This window comes from Nakaseomyces glabratus, chromosome I, assembly GCF_010111755.1.
Source record: "Nakaseomyces glabratus chromosome I, complete sequence".
NCBI classification, from domain to species: domain Eukaryota; kingdom Fungi; phylum Ascomycota; class Saccharomycetes; order Saccharomycetales; family Saccharomycetaceae; genus Nakaseomyces; species Nakaseomyces glabratus.
In genome coordinates, this window is record NC_088959.1 from 547392 (window position 1) to 564996 (window position 17605).

General features: G+C 38.5%; 7 protein-coding genes across 7 annotated transcripts; 2 read left to right on the plus strand and 5 right to left on the minus strand.

Annotated features, from left to right (window-relative positions):
- Positions 1–320: 320 nt before the first annotated feature.
- Positions 321–1202, minus strand: NRM1 (Nrm1p; the record flags this gene model as incomplete). Its single annotated transcript, XM_447500.1, has 1 exon — positions 321–1202. One exon carries the CDS (start codon positions 1200–1202, stop codon positions 321–323), a length of 882 nt encoding a protein of 293 aa, XP_447500.1.
- A 1072-nt stretch (positions 1203–2274) lies between these two features.
- Positions 2275–4317, minus strand: LRO1 (phospholipid:diacylglycerol acyltransferase; the record flags this gene model as incomplete). Its single annotated transcript, XM_447501.1, has 1 exon — positions 2275–4317. The coding sequence occupies one exon, from the start codon at positions 4315–4317 to the stop codon at positions 2275–2277; it is 2043 nt and encodes a 680-aa protein (XP_447501.1).
- A 377-nt stretch (positions 4318–4694) lies between these two features.
- On the plus strand, positions 4695–5624 carry ATG3 (Atg3p; the record flags this gene model as incomplete). The annotated part of the gene is made up of 1 exon (XM_447502.1): positions 4695–5624. One exon carries the CDS (start codon positions 4695–4697, stop codon positions 5622–5624), a length of 930 nt encoding a protein of 309 aa, XP_447502.1.
- Positions 5625–5875: 251 nt separating this feature from the next.
- VPS27 (ESCRT-0 subunit protein VPS27) lies at positions 5876–7687 on the minus strand (the record flags this gene model as incomplete). Its single annotated transcript, XM_447503.1, has 1 exon — positions 5876–7687. One exon carries the CDS (start codon positions 7685–7687, stop codon positions 5876–5878), a length of 1812 nt encoding a protein of 603 aa, XP_447503.1.
- A 616-nt stretch (positions 7688–8303) lies between these two features.
- On the minus strand, positions 8304–9890 carry GVI51_I05621 (uncharacterized protein; the record flags this gene model as incomplete). The annotated part of the gene is made up of 1 exon (XM_447504.1): positions 8304–9890. One exon carries the CDS (start codon positions 9888–9890, stop codon positions 8304–8306), a length of 1587 nt encoding a protein of 528 aa, XP_447504.1.
- Positions 9891–12394: 2504 nt separating this feature from the next.
- On the minus strand, positions 12395–13138 carry GVI51_I05643 (HAD family hydrolase; the record flags this gene model as incomplete). The annotated part of the gene is made up of 1 exon (XM_447505.1): positions 12395–13138. One exon carries the CDS (start codon positions 13136–13138, stop codon positions 12395–12397), a length of 744 nt encoding a protein of 247 aa, XP_447505.1.
- A 1323-nt stretch (positions 13139–14461) lies between these two features.
- Positions 14462–16798, plus strand: YAK1 (serine/threonine protein kinase YAK1; the record flags this gene model as incomplete). The annotated part of the gene is made up of 1 exon (XM_447506.1): positions 14462–16798. The coding sequence occupies one exon, from the start codon at positions 14462–14464 to the stop codon at positions 16796–16798; it is 2337 nt and encodes a 778-aa protein (XP_447506.1).
- Positions 16799–17605: the final 807 nt, after the last annotated feature.

Sequence of the window (17605 nt, forward strand, 5' to 3'; positions counted from 1 at the left end):
TGCTGATCTTAAATCAGAGATCGGTGCGATATCATCAGTATCCCTTATAGTTGTAATTTGAACATCCAGTATTTGTAGTTTTATTGCGCCATATTGTTTTTTCCTTGTATAAGGCGATGTATGCTCCGGAACAGATTCATTTCTGTGGGATGTTCATTCAGAAGAGGCAATTATAGAACAATGTGGCTCTTTCTAATTTCAGGTTTGGAATATGGATAATAATATCAAAAAATAAAGATAAAGATAAGATAATTGGAATCTGGCAAGCCATTATTAAATCGTTAGTTGCTTTTTGTTTGGCTAATTCAGGTGCCAATTTCTTAAACTTTGCTTGAATATAGGAAAATCAGGGACTTTGCGGCTTTAACACTCATTGGTGTGTCCTGTTTTTGTCCTAGATGGCGTTTGTTGGCGTTGCGAATGGGCGTTGTAAAATCGTTTGTTGTATCATTGCTATCGTGGAACTGTAGAGAAGAATCTCTCTTGGACATTAAAGAGGATGTGCTTGACGACATGGATATGTCAGTTGAGACATCCTGAAGGTTATGAGTGTTTGTAGTGTATAGTTTATGTTCTTTTCTCTTTGCTGGGGTTTTGAAGTTTCCATGAGAAACTACTAACTTCCTCCTCTTTGTATTCTTTTTTGATGCTTTTTTGGGTTTTGAACTATGTAATGCCTTAAGCTCATTAAATTTAACATGTTCTTGTTTAGTTCGATACTTGTAGTAAGCTAACTGTAGTCTGATCTGTAATTTCTTAGATAACTCAGTATAATGTGCTTTATCAACAGTATCTTCTTGAACAAGATGATTCATAGTCTCTTTTTCAGTTTCAGGTTTATTGGCCTTTCCTGGGCTCTTGTTGTCTGTTAGCAAAGCTGAGATTGAAGTATTTAATCTCTTATTAGAGTCAGTGGAAGTCAAAGTCACGCCCAATGGTTTACTATTATTAGCTTTTATTGGGTCTCCGACTGAGAATGATTTCGAGTGCAGTGTTGTTTGAAATGGATTGTAACTGTTCTTTTGATTGATTAGAGAATGGATTGAAGGTAATTTCATGCCCAGACCCATCCCAACTGAGTTTTTGCTCAAAGAGCTGCCTTCAGTAAGCGAAGTCATGATGACAGGTCCTGAAGTTGCCAGATTGTTCATGGCAGACTTGGTGTATTCTTGTAATGGCAACCTTTCTAATGACATAACCATGTAAAATACAACAAAGAACTAAAATGCAAATGCTAAACGGAAGTCCTAAAAGATCATACAAATATTGGAAATAAATACTTTAAATTAAGGCTTAACTTGGCTGGTCAAGTTTCGAATCCACAAAACGAAAAAAAAATGTATCAGTAGCAAACCGCTATTACCTCTTTTGACTCGGCTTGTTAGTTCTATAAAACAGATGTTTTCTGTTATTCTGAGATGACTATTATTCAAAATTCTTCAAAAAAAAAAATAAGCCTTCACAATTATCTTTCAATAAAGTTTATATTTTATTTTATTCTTTGTTCTTTTTCTTTTAATTTGCAAGAGCTGATATTATATTATAATACTTGTAAAAATTTTGACTATTTTGAACTTGTTGTTATTTAGTTTCCCGTTTGTTGATGTTCTACAATTGACTGGAGATCACCTAACACCAAACTTGTGTATTCTACGTATATTGCTCCAATTCACTCTCCACCTGTTTGTTTATTAAAACAATAAACACTTCTCGTTCCCTCTCGATTGCATTTTGGCTTTCACCGTTGTTTTGCCTCTTGCCTATTACTGACACATCCTGCAACGCACCAACAGACCCCCTCTCCCTCTCCGATCTGCATGCAAGATCGGAGGGCTTCGAAGGGATATATATTGCTCCTCTCTTGATTCAAAACCCTGCTTGTAGGTTTCCCTGCCAAGATTGTTACTATGTAATTCTTTGTTTACATTTTCTTCCGCACTGAGGGCATCGCAAGACCGACGCGAAATTTGCTCCCTTTCTTCTGCTATAGAAATGACGTAGGGAATAGTGGTGAATTCCTTACTCGAGAATATAATGTGAATTTGGGGACACGAAAATGGAAATATACAAACAACTAATGCGAGTTTACATAATAGCACGGCAGTATATATATAAAAAAATGAATTACAATGGGTTTGGCTATGTGTGGAGGGGTTGTGAGTTTCGCTTACAGAGCACTGAGTCAGGAAAATAGCCTCGCTTTGCACTTTCTTCCAAGTTGAAAGATGTATAATTTAAGTTTATAGAATGTATGAATGTTTATAATGTTGTATTTTATAGTGGGAAATTGATCTCTTTTACCCACTCTGACATGTTGGATAGGATTCTCTGTTCAATGGAATCACCATTGCCAGTTGCGACTCTTAGTATGTATTCATTTAGCTCGGCACTTCCGAGGATATCAACATGTTCAGCACTATTTGGACCACCTCTGATGTCAAATCTGTCGGGTTGATGCTTGAGTTCTACAATGGTTACATTCATGCCAGCAGGGTTGTAGGCTGATTGGCCTTGAGCCCACTTATGGCACATGGCATGCGTAATAACAGGGACAGTACCGTCACCTTCAGTGAAGTATACCGGTTGGGAACTATCGTAATCGATAGTCAAGTTCAAGGACGACTGGTTGTCTGTTTTCTGTTCTTTGTAGACGTAGGCACGTTCAGTTGGGTTGTTTAAGCCATAAAAGCAATAGATCTTCATATCTGGTGCATTGGGTAAAGGAACTTCCAAAGGATTGGTCCAATACTTGTGATTCTTTTCATTTTCCTTCAGTTCGTCTTCTGTCTTGGAATACCCAAAGGAATATTGCTCATCTATCCTTTCCTTCAACCACTTTGGGGATAAGCGCCTTACTAGCTCTATCGAATCATTCATGGTTAAGTTTTTCTTAAATTCATCATCATTAGATACATTTTCAAACCTAATGAAATTTCCATATGTGTCAGTATTGTTGTGCTGTGAATCTTCAGCTGCAAAATCCATATCACCCCAAATTAAGTTGCCACCTTTAGGTAGCATAGATGGTATACCACCCCAGGTTTGAATCATCTCTAATCTTTCCTTTCTGCTAAAGAACTTCTCTAAACCATACATGGCAATGGCGTTTAATTGTATAGTATCTTTCATTTCACCACTTATTAGCGCTGGAACAGCTTTGGGAGCGCCTAGCAAAGTGCCCGCAACATTAATGAAAGAATCAATGTGTTTTGCAACCCAATCTTTACCACCATTACCATACTCTGGACCTTCGGCTTCGACCCATTTCAGGAAGTAGAAAACCACTTGAGAGCCCATGGAGTGGCCAACCAAGCAGACTTTCTCTCCAGTAGATTGGTAAAATAGCTCGACTTGGCTTTTTAATTTACTGAAATACTTATCTCTCCTTTCTAAGTCGAGGTATGCTAATCTCCAATCATAAGAAGCAGTAGTCATCTTGTTTGGGTCATAACCTACAACACCCAAATTTTGAAGCACTTTGTTCCAAATCCAGTAACCTGCAATAAAGAAATCAGATGATTCAAATCCTTGAGCTGCTCGCAGTGTAAAATTTGGAGGATCTAGACCTGTTTCGGGGTCCAGTTTGACGTGTTTGAGCCAGCAAACTTTGTCTAGAACCATGGTCCTTAGCATATAGAAAGATCCCCAAAGTCTCTTTCTAAAATGTGGTGAGCTATCACATTCCTCATCACCGATAACACCCCAACTTTCTATTCCTGTCGATATCACACCTGGTACCATGACAACGGGGTGCCTGGTAGTCACATTATATTCAGCCAAGTATTGTTTTCCCACTCCGAAGCTCTGTGTCAAGTTCTGAACTGAAGAGGCAGCCAGATAGTTAGTCTGTATATCCGTCAAAAAGTTGGTAAACCCATCAGGCAAAATATCCTTCCAGTCATCGAAGTAATCTCTAAAAACATCGAAATTCATGATACCATCGAGCAACTCCTTGTTGTTCCCATGTACATGAACAGCACCAAAATACACAGAAATCAGTAGCCCCAATAGAGCACCCATGGAGAACACAAACCTTTTGGAGTCTCTCCACCGTTTACGTTGCCGTCTTGGTATAATACGATCCAACAATTGTTCATCCTTCTCATTTTCATCTTGATCATCCCCTTCCTTAGAGTGTCTAGAAGCAGTAGATGCCCGCCTTTGTAATTCATGTCTGTTCAAGTGGATAGGTTGTTCAGTATCAATATCATACTCAACTGTATCGCCTCGAACACCTGTCTCGCTTGTAACATCACTGCTCTCATACACCGACGACCGGCTAACTTCCCGCTTCCTATTCCTGTGCCTAGCCACCATTATCCTACTATACACAGACTTCACCTTTGATAAAGATATTTAAGTGCTCCTAAATGGCTTAATAGCTCCAGCCATTTATAAATCAATTGATCAATTTCTTATCGTAAATGCTCATTGATTAAGATGTGGTTGCTCATCCCAGCTTTCTTCAGACTTCACTTTTTACGTGCGATGCCCTTGTGGCCCATTCTTAGCAAAATGCGATGAGGTAACAACATTGAAGTCATACTAGGGTCTTTAGAGTACCAAATTCTTATTTATTTAAGACAAGATTATACCAAATAAACAACTGGATAGTTTTTGGAGCTTGTTGCCTGTTATTAGTGTTTTTTGGTGCTTTTTTTTGCGATTAGTCAACGATTATTACTCAAAGAAATATGATAAGGTCAGCACTGAGCAACTGGCGGGAGTATTTGACGCCAGTTTCTCATAAATCTACGTTTTTGACTACTGGTCAAATAACACCTGAAGAGTTTGTTCAAGCAGGAGACTACCTGTGCCATATGTTTCCAACCTGGAAGTGGAACGATATGGCAGATGATAATAAATATAGGGACTTTCTTCCCAAAGACAAGCAGTTTCTTGTCATAAGAAAAGTACCTTGTTCAGAGCGTGCGCAAGCTGTGGTTACTATGGATGAAATCGAGAACGGAACCTCGACTGATGCTTTCAGTGCTGCTGACGATGAAGATAATGACGATGACTCAATAGAGATTATCCCTGTGAGTAAGAGTAGTTCAGGAGCTGACAATGATGTCAATGATATAGATGAATTGATGGAAGAGATGGAGCTCGAAGAAGATGATGATATTGTCGCAAATAAGACCAATGAGATGCTTAGATACTACGACTTATTTATAACTTATTCCACGTCTTATAGGGTGCCTAAGATGTACATTGTAGGTTTTAACGGAAATGGTACACCCTTGACCCCAAAGGAAATGTTTGAAGATATAACGCCTGACTATCGAAAAAAGACCGCTACGATAGAGAAGCTACCCTTTTATAAGAGAAATGTTCCCAGTGTATCTATTCACCCCTGTAAACATGCAAACGTAATGAAAGTTCTATTGGACAAGATTAGTGTAGTTAAAGAAAGGCAAAGAGAAGAAGAAATGCAAAAGAATGCTGAAGTTGGTGCACCAAAATCTGCTGGTTCTGATGATGGCGACAACGAAAACTGGGAAGATTTACAGCAAGATATCGATGATTCACTACGAGTAGACTTATATTTGGTTGTTTTTTTGAAGTTCATAACCAGTGTTACTCCCACAATCCAGCATGACTACACTATGGAAGGCTGGTAGAATTTATCATTGTTACAATCATGACCATACAACATTTATGCATTTCTAATAGTATAATAATGACTAGTGGCCATTCACTACTGTACATCAATTACATTTAAGTTGATATATGCATACAAATATGGATCGATCTCTATTATTTTTAAATAGGGTTATTATATAATGTATGCAAAGTAATATATTTATTTCAATAATGTTGTATATGAATAATATTCAGATACCATTACAAAAAATGTCTCTAAGGACCACAGTTAGAGTTCTATTAACAATGCTTCCTCTTGGGAATCCTGAGGTTTATCCTCTACTTGCTCCACATTATTTTCGGGTAATTTCCTAGCAGGCACTGTAGGGAAGTCGAAATTGGTTATATTATCATTTTTTTTAGTGCGAGTAGTTTCATCTTGGTCGTCATTTTCGATAGGGTATGGAATGCTACCAGGTGGAACGGCATTTTCTTCATATTTGCCAGCCCTTTCCGAGTTTAGTTGAATAGATGTTATGTCGTTCAGTTCCTCGTTAGGATATGGGGGTTCTGAAGCAACTCGTTCGTTATTAACATTTGATGGTGGTTGAACAAGATTTTCTAGTTGCCGTTCATATGCTTTGCTTTCTATAGTCTGAGAATCTGTTGGAGCTGTATATTGAGGCTCACTTTCCCTTTGAGATAAAGGTTTATTGTTCACCACATTATTCGTTTGCGAGGTGTTGTTTTGGATTGCAGGTTGATTGTATTGACTATATTGACTGTATGGGTCCGCTTGTGCCTGTGGGACATTAAATCTCTCGCTTAGGTTTATGTTTCGTAATTCTTGTTCCAGTAAATTGTCGTAAGTGTTCATAATGTGGGAAATCTTACCATTCATATCTACTAACGTATTATATTTTTGGATTTTTGAATTCAGTGTGTTTCCTAGACGTGGTTTACTGGCGAATACCTTTTGTGCCAGTTGTTGAAGTTGGGGATCATCCAGTATTTCAGAGGGCGGTCTTGTTTTCATTCTTTCAACTAATGAAGCAAAAAGATAAATATCTTCCTCATCGGCGGGGGTTAATTCATTAGCAGGTGGCCTAAACTGTTGTGGATAGGCATTGGTATTCTGCTGTTGAGCATGTTCTTCCCTTCTACGTTTCTCCTCTTCTGCTTCTCTTAAACTTGCTTCAATTGCAGCTTTTAAGTCAGGATCCTCCTCTTCTACAGCAGGTATTTGAGGTTCACTTTCAACAACTGGAATAACAGGTTCGACACTGCTATTAGATGCCCTTAATGACAGTTCAATTGCTTTCCTTAAATCTTCGTCTTCATCTTCAGTAGCATGGCGGTGACTTTTTCTATGTTTCCTCTTTTTTCCTTGACTACCGCTTCCCTTTTTATAATCATAATCATCATAACAATTATCACATACTCTAACTGAATCATATATACCGAGATCTGGTAATGGAATACTTTTGGAGGAATGGTCCTGGCAGAAGACTCCACCACAAGACCTACAGTGATGTCTCCTATTCAGTAAAGAAAATTTCTTCGAACAAATCATACATGCATCTGAATCAATCCAATCAGCTGGTGTTTTAGAATCAAATAATGCATTCACATTTGAAGAGATTGGAGCACCTTCTGGAAACTTAACACCTCTTTGTCTTAATTTATCGTAAACCCTGCTCACATAGTTTAACTGAGAATCATTCTGAAATGCTAAGTACAACTCGTATAGCATAGTAGTTACAAGTTCTACAACTTCATCACTATCATCATATTTCAGGATTGTATGTTCCATTGTATCCATAAACTCTCTTGAGCAAATCTCCCTTAAAAATGGTATACCACCATTCTTGATACATATCTCCACCAGTTTCCAAGAAGACAATTGTGTATTAGGATTATTAGTCGTGTTTGTAATACGCTTCTTCAAGCATCTCATACCATCTTTTGGTGCAATCCTTCGTGATCGCAGAATATCTGATATCTCCAGCGCCACAGGTAAGTTTAGCTCCCCATTAGGGATGCTTTCGCTCGTAGCTCTCTCAATTACCTCAGAAAATTCCTCTGAGGACGTCGTTGCCATATTATAGCTTGTTTATCTTGAAAAAATGGTATGCTTCTGTTTTAACTCAGTGCAAACTGAAAAACTGAGTCCTTATCAAGTAGTACTTTCTTTCGATAACCCAGTCAAAAGTCACTATCGCAATCAGGAATCGGTCAAAAATGTGAATCTGAACTCTTAAGAATCTTAACCAAAGTCCACCAAATATACACCTGTTACTGTTAAGTTCAATGTTGTTTAACCAATATATGGGTTCAGTTAACCCAGTTTGTCTTCAAATTACTTTCTACCTATTGCCTTTCAAGGCTTGAATCAGCCATTTACAACAAGCCACCCAATGTGAACCACGTTCATCGTGATTAATATAAGATAATTTAGTTAATGAGTTCAATAATGTACTATGTAGCAAAGTTTGTTCTGGTGCCTCACAATGAATACCATATTACATTTGATTTAGTATAATTTCCATGTATCTAGATGACTATATGAATTGCTCTATTAAAATCAATATGCCCTGATTTAATATATAAGTATTTTATAAATGACTCCATTTTTTATATTTTTCATGAATAGTATTACTCGTTAATCGTCCCATAATAAGTTTGATAAGTTAAACTTGCTCTGTCAGTATACCACCTCACATAATTGAATTGACATTCGCAACAGGCAAGGAGATTAAGGATGATCTACTGCTATTAGCGCCAGCATTATGTGAAGAATCACTTGGGGAGTGGTACATCCCTGTGCCCACAAATTTAGCACGCGGTGGGGCGATATGGCTAGCAACCCCATTTGGATGTATATTTTCCTTATTTTCCATATTCATAGAAGTATCACTTATATCTTGGTCGTAGCCCCGCTTTGTTCGGTAGTTTACAAGACTACTGACACTAGGTGAACTGCCACATACACTTCCACCTGGTTTATGTTCAAAACTGTACATTTGTGGTGTAATAGGTGACGATTGTTCCATTACGCTGAATATGCTATTCTCGGAGTTAGCACTTACATTTCTCATTGGTGTATGGCTTTGTGCTGAATATACAGGTGAGGGCATATTAGAAGATGAAATTGACTCGTAATTGCAAGAGACAGGAATTGTTCTTGATAGATCCAAGGAGGCGGCCAGTTCCAGTTTCTTTTGAAGAATGCTCTTGTAATTATTGATACTAGTAATAAAGGCTGAAATACCTGGTTGATTCTTGTAGACTTCGGCTAAAGACTTTGGTGTTTCAGTTATAGCATCAATAAATAAAGTTTCAAGTTTGGATTGCTTCTCCATATTTGTAGCAGGGGTAGCCAAAAACGGGCCTTGATCAGAACTTGCAAATCTGTTGATTATATGGAAGATACCTTGTGCAACTTCGAAGAGCTCAAAAGATAGAAACTCATATTTGAATGAAGCAAGTTCCATTAAGAATCTTTTCAAGTTGATTAGTTGAATCTTACTTTTCAACTCTTCGTCTTCATCATCTTCTTCGATACTGTGACCTTTGATATCAAGATCTATGTCATCAACGGTAGCATCGCTATCTGTGGAGGCTTGAGACTGACGTTTTCTTCTATGTTCAAGTTGCCTTTCATATAGTTCATATTGGATTAAGCAGTTTTCATCAGCATTCAAAACATAGTCATTTAGCATGGGCTCGTAAACATCCCAGTTAAGTGTGTCTAGTATATGTCTTTCCATTTGCAAGAACATTGACTCATCAAAATTGTTGGACCCGCCACAATACAAGACTAGCTCAGAAAGTCTTGGAATTCTTGCTCTTGGATTTGGACCGTAAAACCTTCCACCTGTTGGGACAATTACGTTGTTGATAATATGGTTGCAACCACCCCAAGTCTTAGCTGCGAGCCAGAGACAAGTAGCCACTACCAGCTTCGCTTGATCTTTTAACACCACTCTTTTTGAGCAGTAACGGTCATATAATCTAACCGCCTGCACAAAGATACCATTGGTCACGCGGGTCATCACTGACAACTCAAAGAGGAAAGTGACAATAGCTTCTCTAGTATCTTCTGGTTTCATTTCAGGTTGTTGGTCGATCAACTTTGGGTTTGGTTTAAATTTCATAGATTGCTCAAGGACATTAGCAGAGATATCCTGTTGGTACTCCTGGATCATTTCATAGTGGGCCAAAAGCTCAGCGTTAGAGAGTTCAATTGGGTAATATTTTTGCTTAGCGGTAACAATTAATCCTAATGATTGGCCGTTTGTCATGTTGCTTTATCTAAAGACGAATTTTGTTGATTAGTAAACGAAAGTAAAAAATGTCAATGTAAAAAGGAATGTAAAAATTAAGCCAGTATTGTCAACTTCGGTGTCTTAGTTGATATTAAAAATGAATGTAAAGAAATTTTCCTTGTCACTTAGGATTGTTATCTCTTATTCCTTTAGTTTCGCTATCTGTGTTTGAATTAAATAATATTATTCTTGATTTTAATAGTCCATAAAAAAATAACCTGCAAAAATAATAGTTGGGATAATTCTTGAGTGAGATAAATCGAACGATCAGCTTCTATCAAATGTTTCTCTGATTGATTAACTTTAAAATGATCAAAAGTAGTAAAACCTGAAATGAGTGAATGGTATTAATGTATGATCAATTAGAAAAATAGACCGTTGATGGGGTTATAGCTTAAGATAAAGAATAATATACCAACGTCAAAAAATGCAAATGCTAACAGATCAATGAAAAAATAGATGTTGAAGAAACTGTTATAGTTATATAACGTTGGATCAAAAAAAAAATTAGCTGTGGATCAAATTGAACAATTTCAAGCCTGTTGCAATAAGAAATGAAAAATAGCAGCCAGAATAAGGAGAAGATAGCGGGTTACAACCAAAAATGGCTTCTATCGAGGTGGGTATTCTAAAAAAGTAAGGGGACAAAAGAAGTAAAAGACACCTACGCCAATTTCAAAAAACTGCAATACCATAAAGAATGTCTGGTATTTTATTTTCTTTTTTTTTTTTTGTTTTCTGAGATTTTACAACTACGACAATAAACTTTTCGAGATTTAGGCCCTGGTTCAAACAGATCAAATTGGGCATTGTATTGCAATTCACAATTTACTTCTTTAGCTGGTTAGCGAAAACACTTTTGATTGCGCAGAGTGGACAAAGGAGACCGCCAATTGTCATCATTAGAGCACTGAGTGCTCCTCAGTTTTCCTGCTTTTATTTCCTTATACAACTACTTTCAAAATAAATGAAATTTATACCCAACCACAGTAGTAAATTGCGCTAAATACCTGATCTGTGTGTTGTTTACGGGATCAATTCCATGTCTAAATTGCCTGATCTTGTTATTTTGATCCCATCTATTAACATTTCGCGTTTTCACTCTACTCGTTGCCATTATCCTCGCCCGTTCACTGCCTTTCTTTCCCCCCCCCCCCACCTCCCATCCCCCCCTCCTGCCATCTCCCATAACCTACCTTTAACCCAATTAGGGAAATTTATGAACGCGAAAATGTAATTCTTGGGTGGTACAGTAGTTTTCACGCTTTCGATATGCGTGTTTCTAGTCTCCACGACACCGATCTTCTCTTTCTTCCGTTGCACTGACCCTTGCACTAGTCCTTCTTCGCACGCCTCTACCCTTGCTGTCTGGGGAATCACGAAAAAATGTCTCTCAGATGAAAAAGGAAGAAGGCAATGCTTCGATCATTGACCACACTGTGAAGGATGAAAAGCTTCGATTTCCCCGATTCGGTATATCTTTAGAAGGTTTGTTTGTGGTTTTCTCACAAACTACCTGAGAGGGACAAGGGAATCAAGCACGGCTCGCGCAGATTCTATGGTGTGTATTGCTAAGTTGGAGGCTACACGAAAAGTTCTAGAGTTTTGAAAGTCAGAGACCTACGTAAGGAAGTGCCGAAGGGGTGTGGGTGACTCAAAATTAGGGAACAATAGAAGCTTTATTCATTGTGGAAGAGACGACAACTTATCGGCTTAGTATCGAGTGTAGGGGAAAGCCACCAAACTATTTTGCCTTTTTTTTGTCCTTCTTAAGATTTACGGTTTCGTATTGTTCTATACATCTAAGTTGACAAGTTTACATAATTCTCAGCAACGGCGTGTTCCACACATAGAGACTGTTGGATTGTTGAACACTTTATGGCATATCGATTCAGAGAGGGTGATTCAAATTAGTAACGGGGAGAATATATTGCAAATTATGTCCGGTCACTGGAAATGGTAAATTGTAAATAATTGATAGTGAATAGTTGAAGGGAGACAGCTTATTTTCTAATAATAGATGTTCATCCATAAGCCTTTGCACTATCTAGAACCCATACCCTCTCCCCCCCCCCATCTAACTGCTACAAACAAAAAAGTGACATCGATGTATTTGATCAATTTGGTTGATATAGTATGCGAAAAAAAAATATACAATTCTCGTGATCTAAATATCTTATGTATGTAAAGCTGTACTAGGAATTTTTAAAAAGAAAGAAAATAATAGGGCATAAAGTAATTGTTAAGTACACTATTGGTTCTTCATTTCGTGATAGGAATCCTTTTTTTTTTCGATTGCAATGTACAGTCCATGAATATATGAAGGGGATTGTGATTTATCAAATATCGGTAATCGTATGATTACCAATACTTGATAGCTATGTTTTTTCTCTTCTTTCTAAAAGTCGTAGGTAACAAGAATATATATGTATGAGGCTTGCAAGACGAAGAAAATGCCCGCCATCACATATTAATCATCTCTACCACTTTTGGATATCATCTCTAACGTATAGATAGTCGTCGAATACGAGGATGACTTCGTCGGTCTCTTTGTCGTAACCAGCAACCCTGACGGATCTGTGATCCTTAATGACTATATCACAGCCCTTCTCTCTCAGCGAAGAGGCAGAGAAAGTGGTAGCGATACCGATGATCTTACAACCAGCAGCTTTACCGGCGGCAATACCAGCTGGAGCATCTTCAAAGACGACAACCTTAGACTTCTCAGGGTAATGTGTGTTGATTGGGTAGCCTAGACCTTCTCTACCCTTTAGGTATGGTTCAGGGTTAGGCTTACCCTTCTTCACATCGTTAGCAGTGATGAAGTATGTTGGCTTCTTGATGCCTAGAACAGCGAACCACTTGGAAGCCATCTCTCTTGTACCGGAAGTAGCCACGGCCCACTTTTCCTTTGGCAACTCGTTAAAGCTGTTACATAGCTTCACGGCACCAGCGACCTCGATGGCTTCCTTACCGTACTTATCAGGGATTTCACCTTCCAGCTTTGTGACGGTTTCCTCATCGGCGAAGTCTGGAGCAAACTTAGCAATAGCATCGTAAGTTCTCCAACCATGGGAAACATGGATCACATGCTCAGCATCGAAGTATGGCTTATCCTTACCAAAATCTCTCCAGAATGCAGCTAGAGCTGGCTGGGAAATGATGATGGTACCATCGACATCGAAAAGAGCAGCGTTAACTCTCAAAGTAATTGGTTCTGGCATATTGTTTTTTTTGTTTCGTACAGGTATTTATGTGTTTATGGATATATCATATAGAATCAGAATTACAGTACTAAAGACAAATGAGATGAACTGCTTATATACTTTAGAATTTTTCAACAATTTCGAACTTAGTTCTGTTCAGTTCCATTTTTGCTTTTTTTTTCTCTCTCTCTCTCTCTTACACTCTTTACTACACCGATGCGCAATACAAGGGATGAGAGGGGGGGTTATTTCTTTTTCCTTGTGCTTGACCTTTCACTTACTAAAGAAGCTTTCTTCTCTTCAAATTCAATTGAGACGAGAATAGCGATTCCCCGTGGTACAATGAGAGCATGTTCACAACAATGCAGGATTTCATTATGTGGAAGGGTCCTTTTGAACTGAACCCTTTTCGAAGCGTTCAAGCAGTGGAAGCATCCCCCCCTCCATCCCTTCCATGAAACCCCCCCTACACTTCTAAACCCTCCCCGCCCCCATTTATCCGGGCTTCCTGAGGTCATTTACAAAGCCGAGATAAAGTGGCGAGAACGGTTGACTATCTCAGAGAATGTGCAGTACAGTGCTCAGCACTTATGGACTCAAAGAGCTGCACAGACACTGCGCAGCTCCATAGAGGCAATTGGGAACCGCAAGTCCTGTAGACCCGAACAAAACCCCGCGGATACTGCCGCAGACTGCAGAGCCGGAAAAAAAGGGATGATTGTCCTCTCTTGTGCACAGAGATTCACGCACTCCCTCACACACACGGCATCCCACACAACGTAGCGCACAACCGTAGGGCCCCCTCCATAAAGAAGAAAAGTGAGAAATTGGATCCACCCCCACTATATCAGCAGCTACGAGCCGGAAAAACTTCCATTTATAAACCGGAAAAATTATACGTGTCGCGTTACCTCACCTGACTGATAAAATTCAAATAAAATTCAAATAAAATTATAATATAATATAATATAATAAAATAAAATATAACAGCTCTACTAAATTCTATCGACGCCAATACACAGCATATCATTGTTAATTGAGCTCTCTTTTGTATGTTTGTGACAGTGGAAATACTGTTCTCACAGGTGTAGACATTTGTATGTATCGTGACCCTATGTCACTAGAGTAGTGACTGGCTCTTTCGTCTACCACCTTTCCCCCCCTACTGTGTGTGCGCAAGTCTTCCCACTGGGGGGGATTCCCAAGGCCCCTTCCCATTATTGTCAACTGGTTTCTTCTAGTGTGTAGGGTAGGGAGTTTTGAGTTGAGTTTTACAGGGATCAAACCCAACAGTAAGCCATATATATACCTATATGAAGTTGAAGGGGCAGATTATCTTCGATGGTACAGATATACTATAATGAGAACCAAGCGTTAGAACCGATGCAACACAACCAAGCTAACGGCATATGGAAGGCCTCCTACATGGACGAGGCCAATGCAGACTCTAAGAGGTTCGCATTCACTAACCCATGGGGCAATGAAAAGATAGACGAGGACGAGGCCATGTCCTACAACTACTCGAGCGCTAACAGCACCGCTGATGTGGACATGAACAGCGACATGTACAAGCGTAGGAAATCGAGTCTGGTGGTACCGCCTTCAAGAGCCGCAGCACCGAACCCTTTCCAATACGAGACTATGCAAAACAGCACAGGTACAGCACAGCGAGCTATGTACCCAGAGTCGTCAGCGTACCAACAACAAAGACAGATCATGGTCCCACACCAGCAACAAGGACAACTGGCATCCAGGTTCAACTCTAGATTCGTGCCCTCTTTGTACAACCCGCAGGAGTTCCAAAGAAGACAAAGTCTCGCTACTGCTCAGTTCTCAACACCATCAAGTCTGCATGGTTCAGCGTCCAATCAGGCGTTCAACACGGGTTCCGGCAACAATGGTGTTAATCTGAACTACGCCAGTGCAAATGTAACAACTAACAATTCATCCACATATCTGAGTGCTATGACCCCGAACGTACCGATGGAGATGGGCAACATACCATTAGCATCCCCACACAGAAGGCTCAGTGCTTTTCCTACCAGTGGCACCACAAACTCCTCTTTGCAACCACCATTTAAACAGCTAAGAAGGGACGAGGGTTCCCCAAGGCAGATAGTCATCCCACAGATGCACAGATGCCACTCCAAAAATGATCTACAACCGTGTATTAATCCTAACCCAAAATTTAGGAGAGCCTCTTTGCACTCGAACACCATATCGCCTCTTATCGGCCTCACCAAGAGTCTGCTGACTACTTACGCCCTGTGCTCACCAGACTTCACTTACCAAACATCTAAGAATCCAAAACGTGTGCTAACGAAACCAAGCGAAGGTAAGTACAATAACGGCTACGATAATGTGAACAGTGATTACATCTTGTACGTCAATGACGTTCTTGGTACTGAGCAGAATAGAAAGTACTTAGTGCTGGATATACTGGGTCAAGGTACTTTCGGACAAGTGGTGAAGTGTCAAAATTTGCAAACAAAGGAGATTATTGCAGTCAAGGTGGTGAAGTCGAGATCAGAGTATTTGAACCAAAGTATCAGTGAGGCCAAGATTTTGGAACTGTTAAACGAGAAAATTGATCCAAACAATAAGCATCACTTCTTAAGAATGCATGACTCCTTTGTTCACAAGAATCACTTGTGTCTGGTATTTGAACTGTTAAGTAATAACCTTTATGAGCTTCTCAAACAGAACAAGTTCCATGGTTTGTCTATTCAACTGATAAGGACCTTCACAATTCAAATATTAGATTCCTTATGTGTTCTCAAGGATAGTAAATTAATACATTGTGATCTGAAACCTGAAAATATACTTTTATGCTCACCTGATAAACCAGACTTAAAGGTTATAGATTTTGGTTCATCATGTGAGGAGACAAGAACCGTATACACATACATTCAATCAAGATTTTATAGAGCGCCAGAGATTATACTAGGTATTCCATACTCTACCAGTATCGACATGTGGTCACTGGGTTGTATTGTTGCTGAGTTGTTTTTAGGTATCCCTATCTTCCCAGGATCTTCTGAGTTTAACCAACTGACCAGAATAATAACCACATTAGGATATCCTCCAACGTGGATGATTGATATGGGTAAGAGTTCTCATAAGTTCTTAAAGAAGCTGAACACTTTGAACTTGGATATGACTAATATTAACGACGTGGAAGCTCAAAATAATAATGCTAATTATACTACGGCTAATAGAATGCAGAAGAATCAGCCAACTGCTAAGTATAGATTAAAAACGATAGAAGAGTTTAATAGAGATAATAATGCTTCTGAAAAGGTTGGGAAGCAGTACTTTAAATGGGCACTATTGGAAGATATTATCAGAAATTATAGAATTCATAAGAATATCCAAAAATCACCTGAATTGATAGAGCAAGAGATGAAGAACAGAGAATGCTTGATTCATTTCTTGAAAGGTATTTTAAATTTGAATCCACTTGAAAGGTGGACCCCACAACAAGCAGCCATGCATCCATTTATAACACAACAACCATTTACAGGTAAATGGTTTCCACCAGGGTCTTTCAATACTATGAATACCAGTAACTTCGGGAGTCAACCCAGACAAGAAGGCAATAACTCTAATAACATGAAGCCAAACTCTCAAGAAGGGCCAACAAAGGAGTTCACCAACTTGAAGATTATAGAGGATTGATTTTATCTCCATTTCATTAAATCTTTAACTTGATGAAAACCCTTTTAACGATACAGATGTATAGATTGTATGGCATTTTCCACTGGCCATTCTTCTATATGAAATACTTGGATGATTGCTTTATATTGTTCAGTAATTTAACAAGGAATGCTGGACTTTTCATGGGAAGGTATCATATTTCCATTTCAATTTAATATAGAGACACGATTCCAAACTTTACGATCAAAACTATATATATATTTTTTCTACTTCTATATATTGTATTTTAATAAACAAATACTGATAACGTTAATACCAGGCTTGTTTCGTTTTTGCTTAGTTGCGATTTTGATGAAATTGCTTACAAAAGTATATTTTATCGGTCATGTTTATATGTATAAAACTATTTCCTTTTATAACTCTGTCGAAATAATATGTACAAGGGTCTAATAAAAATAGAAAAACAAAATTGCAAAATTGCAAAATAGCGAGCACAGATAGCATCCAGTGAGTTGTCCCCAATCCATTGACCATGCAACGATAACTATCTAAGTCCGATGAATCTTTTACTTTTGTTTGTGTTTTTTATTTCATTATTATTATTTTTGTTTTGTTTGGTCAATTTGAAAAGTTGTTAAAAGGAAACACTCACATCTATTCTTTCGATTGTACAGTTGTCAATTTCATAATAGTATTAAAAGTGAGCACCGAATGGGGTAGTGATTAAATAACGATTCATTAAGAAATGCTCATGCAACCATTTAAAGAAAAAGATAGTAAGACGCCACTGTCATATTAGAAAGTGATATACTTTCTCGATTGTATTTG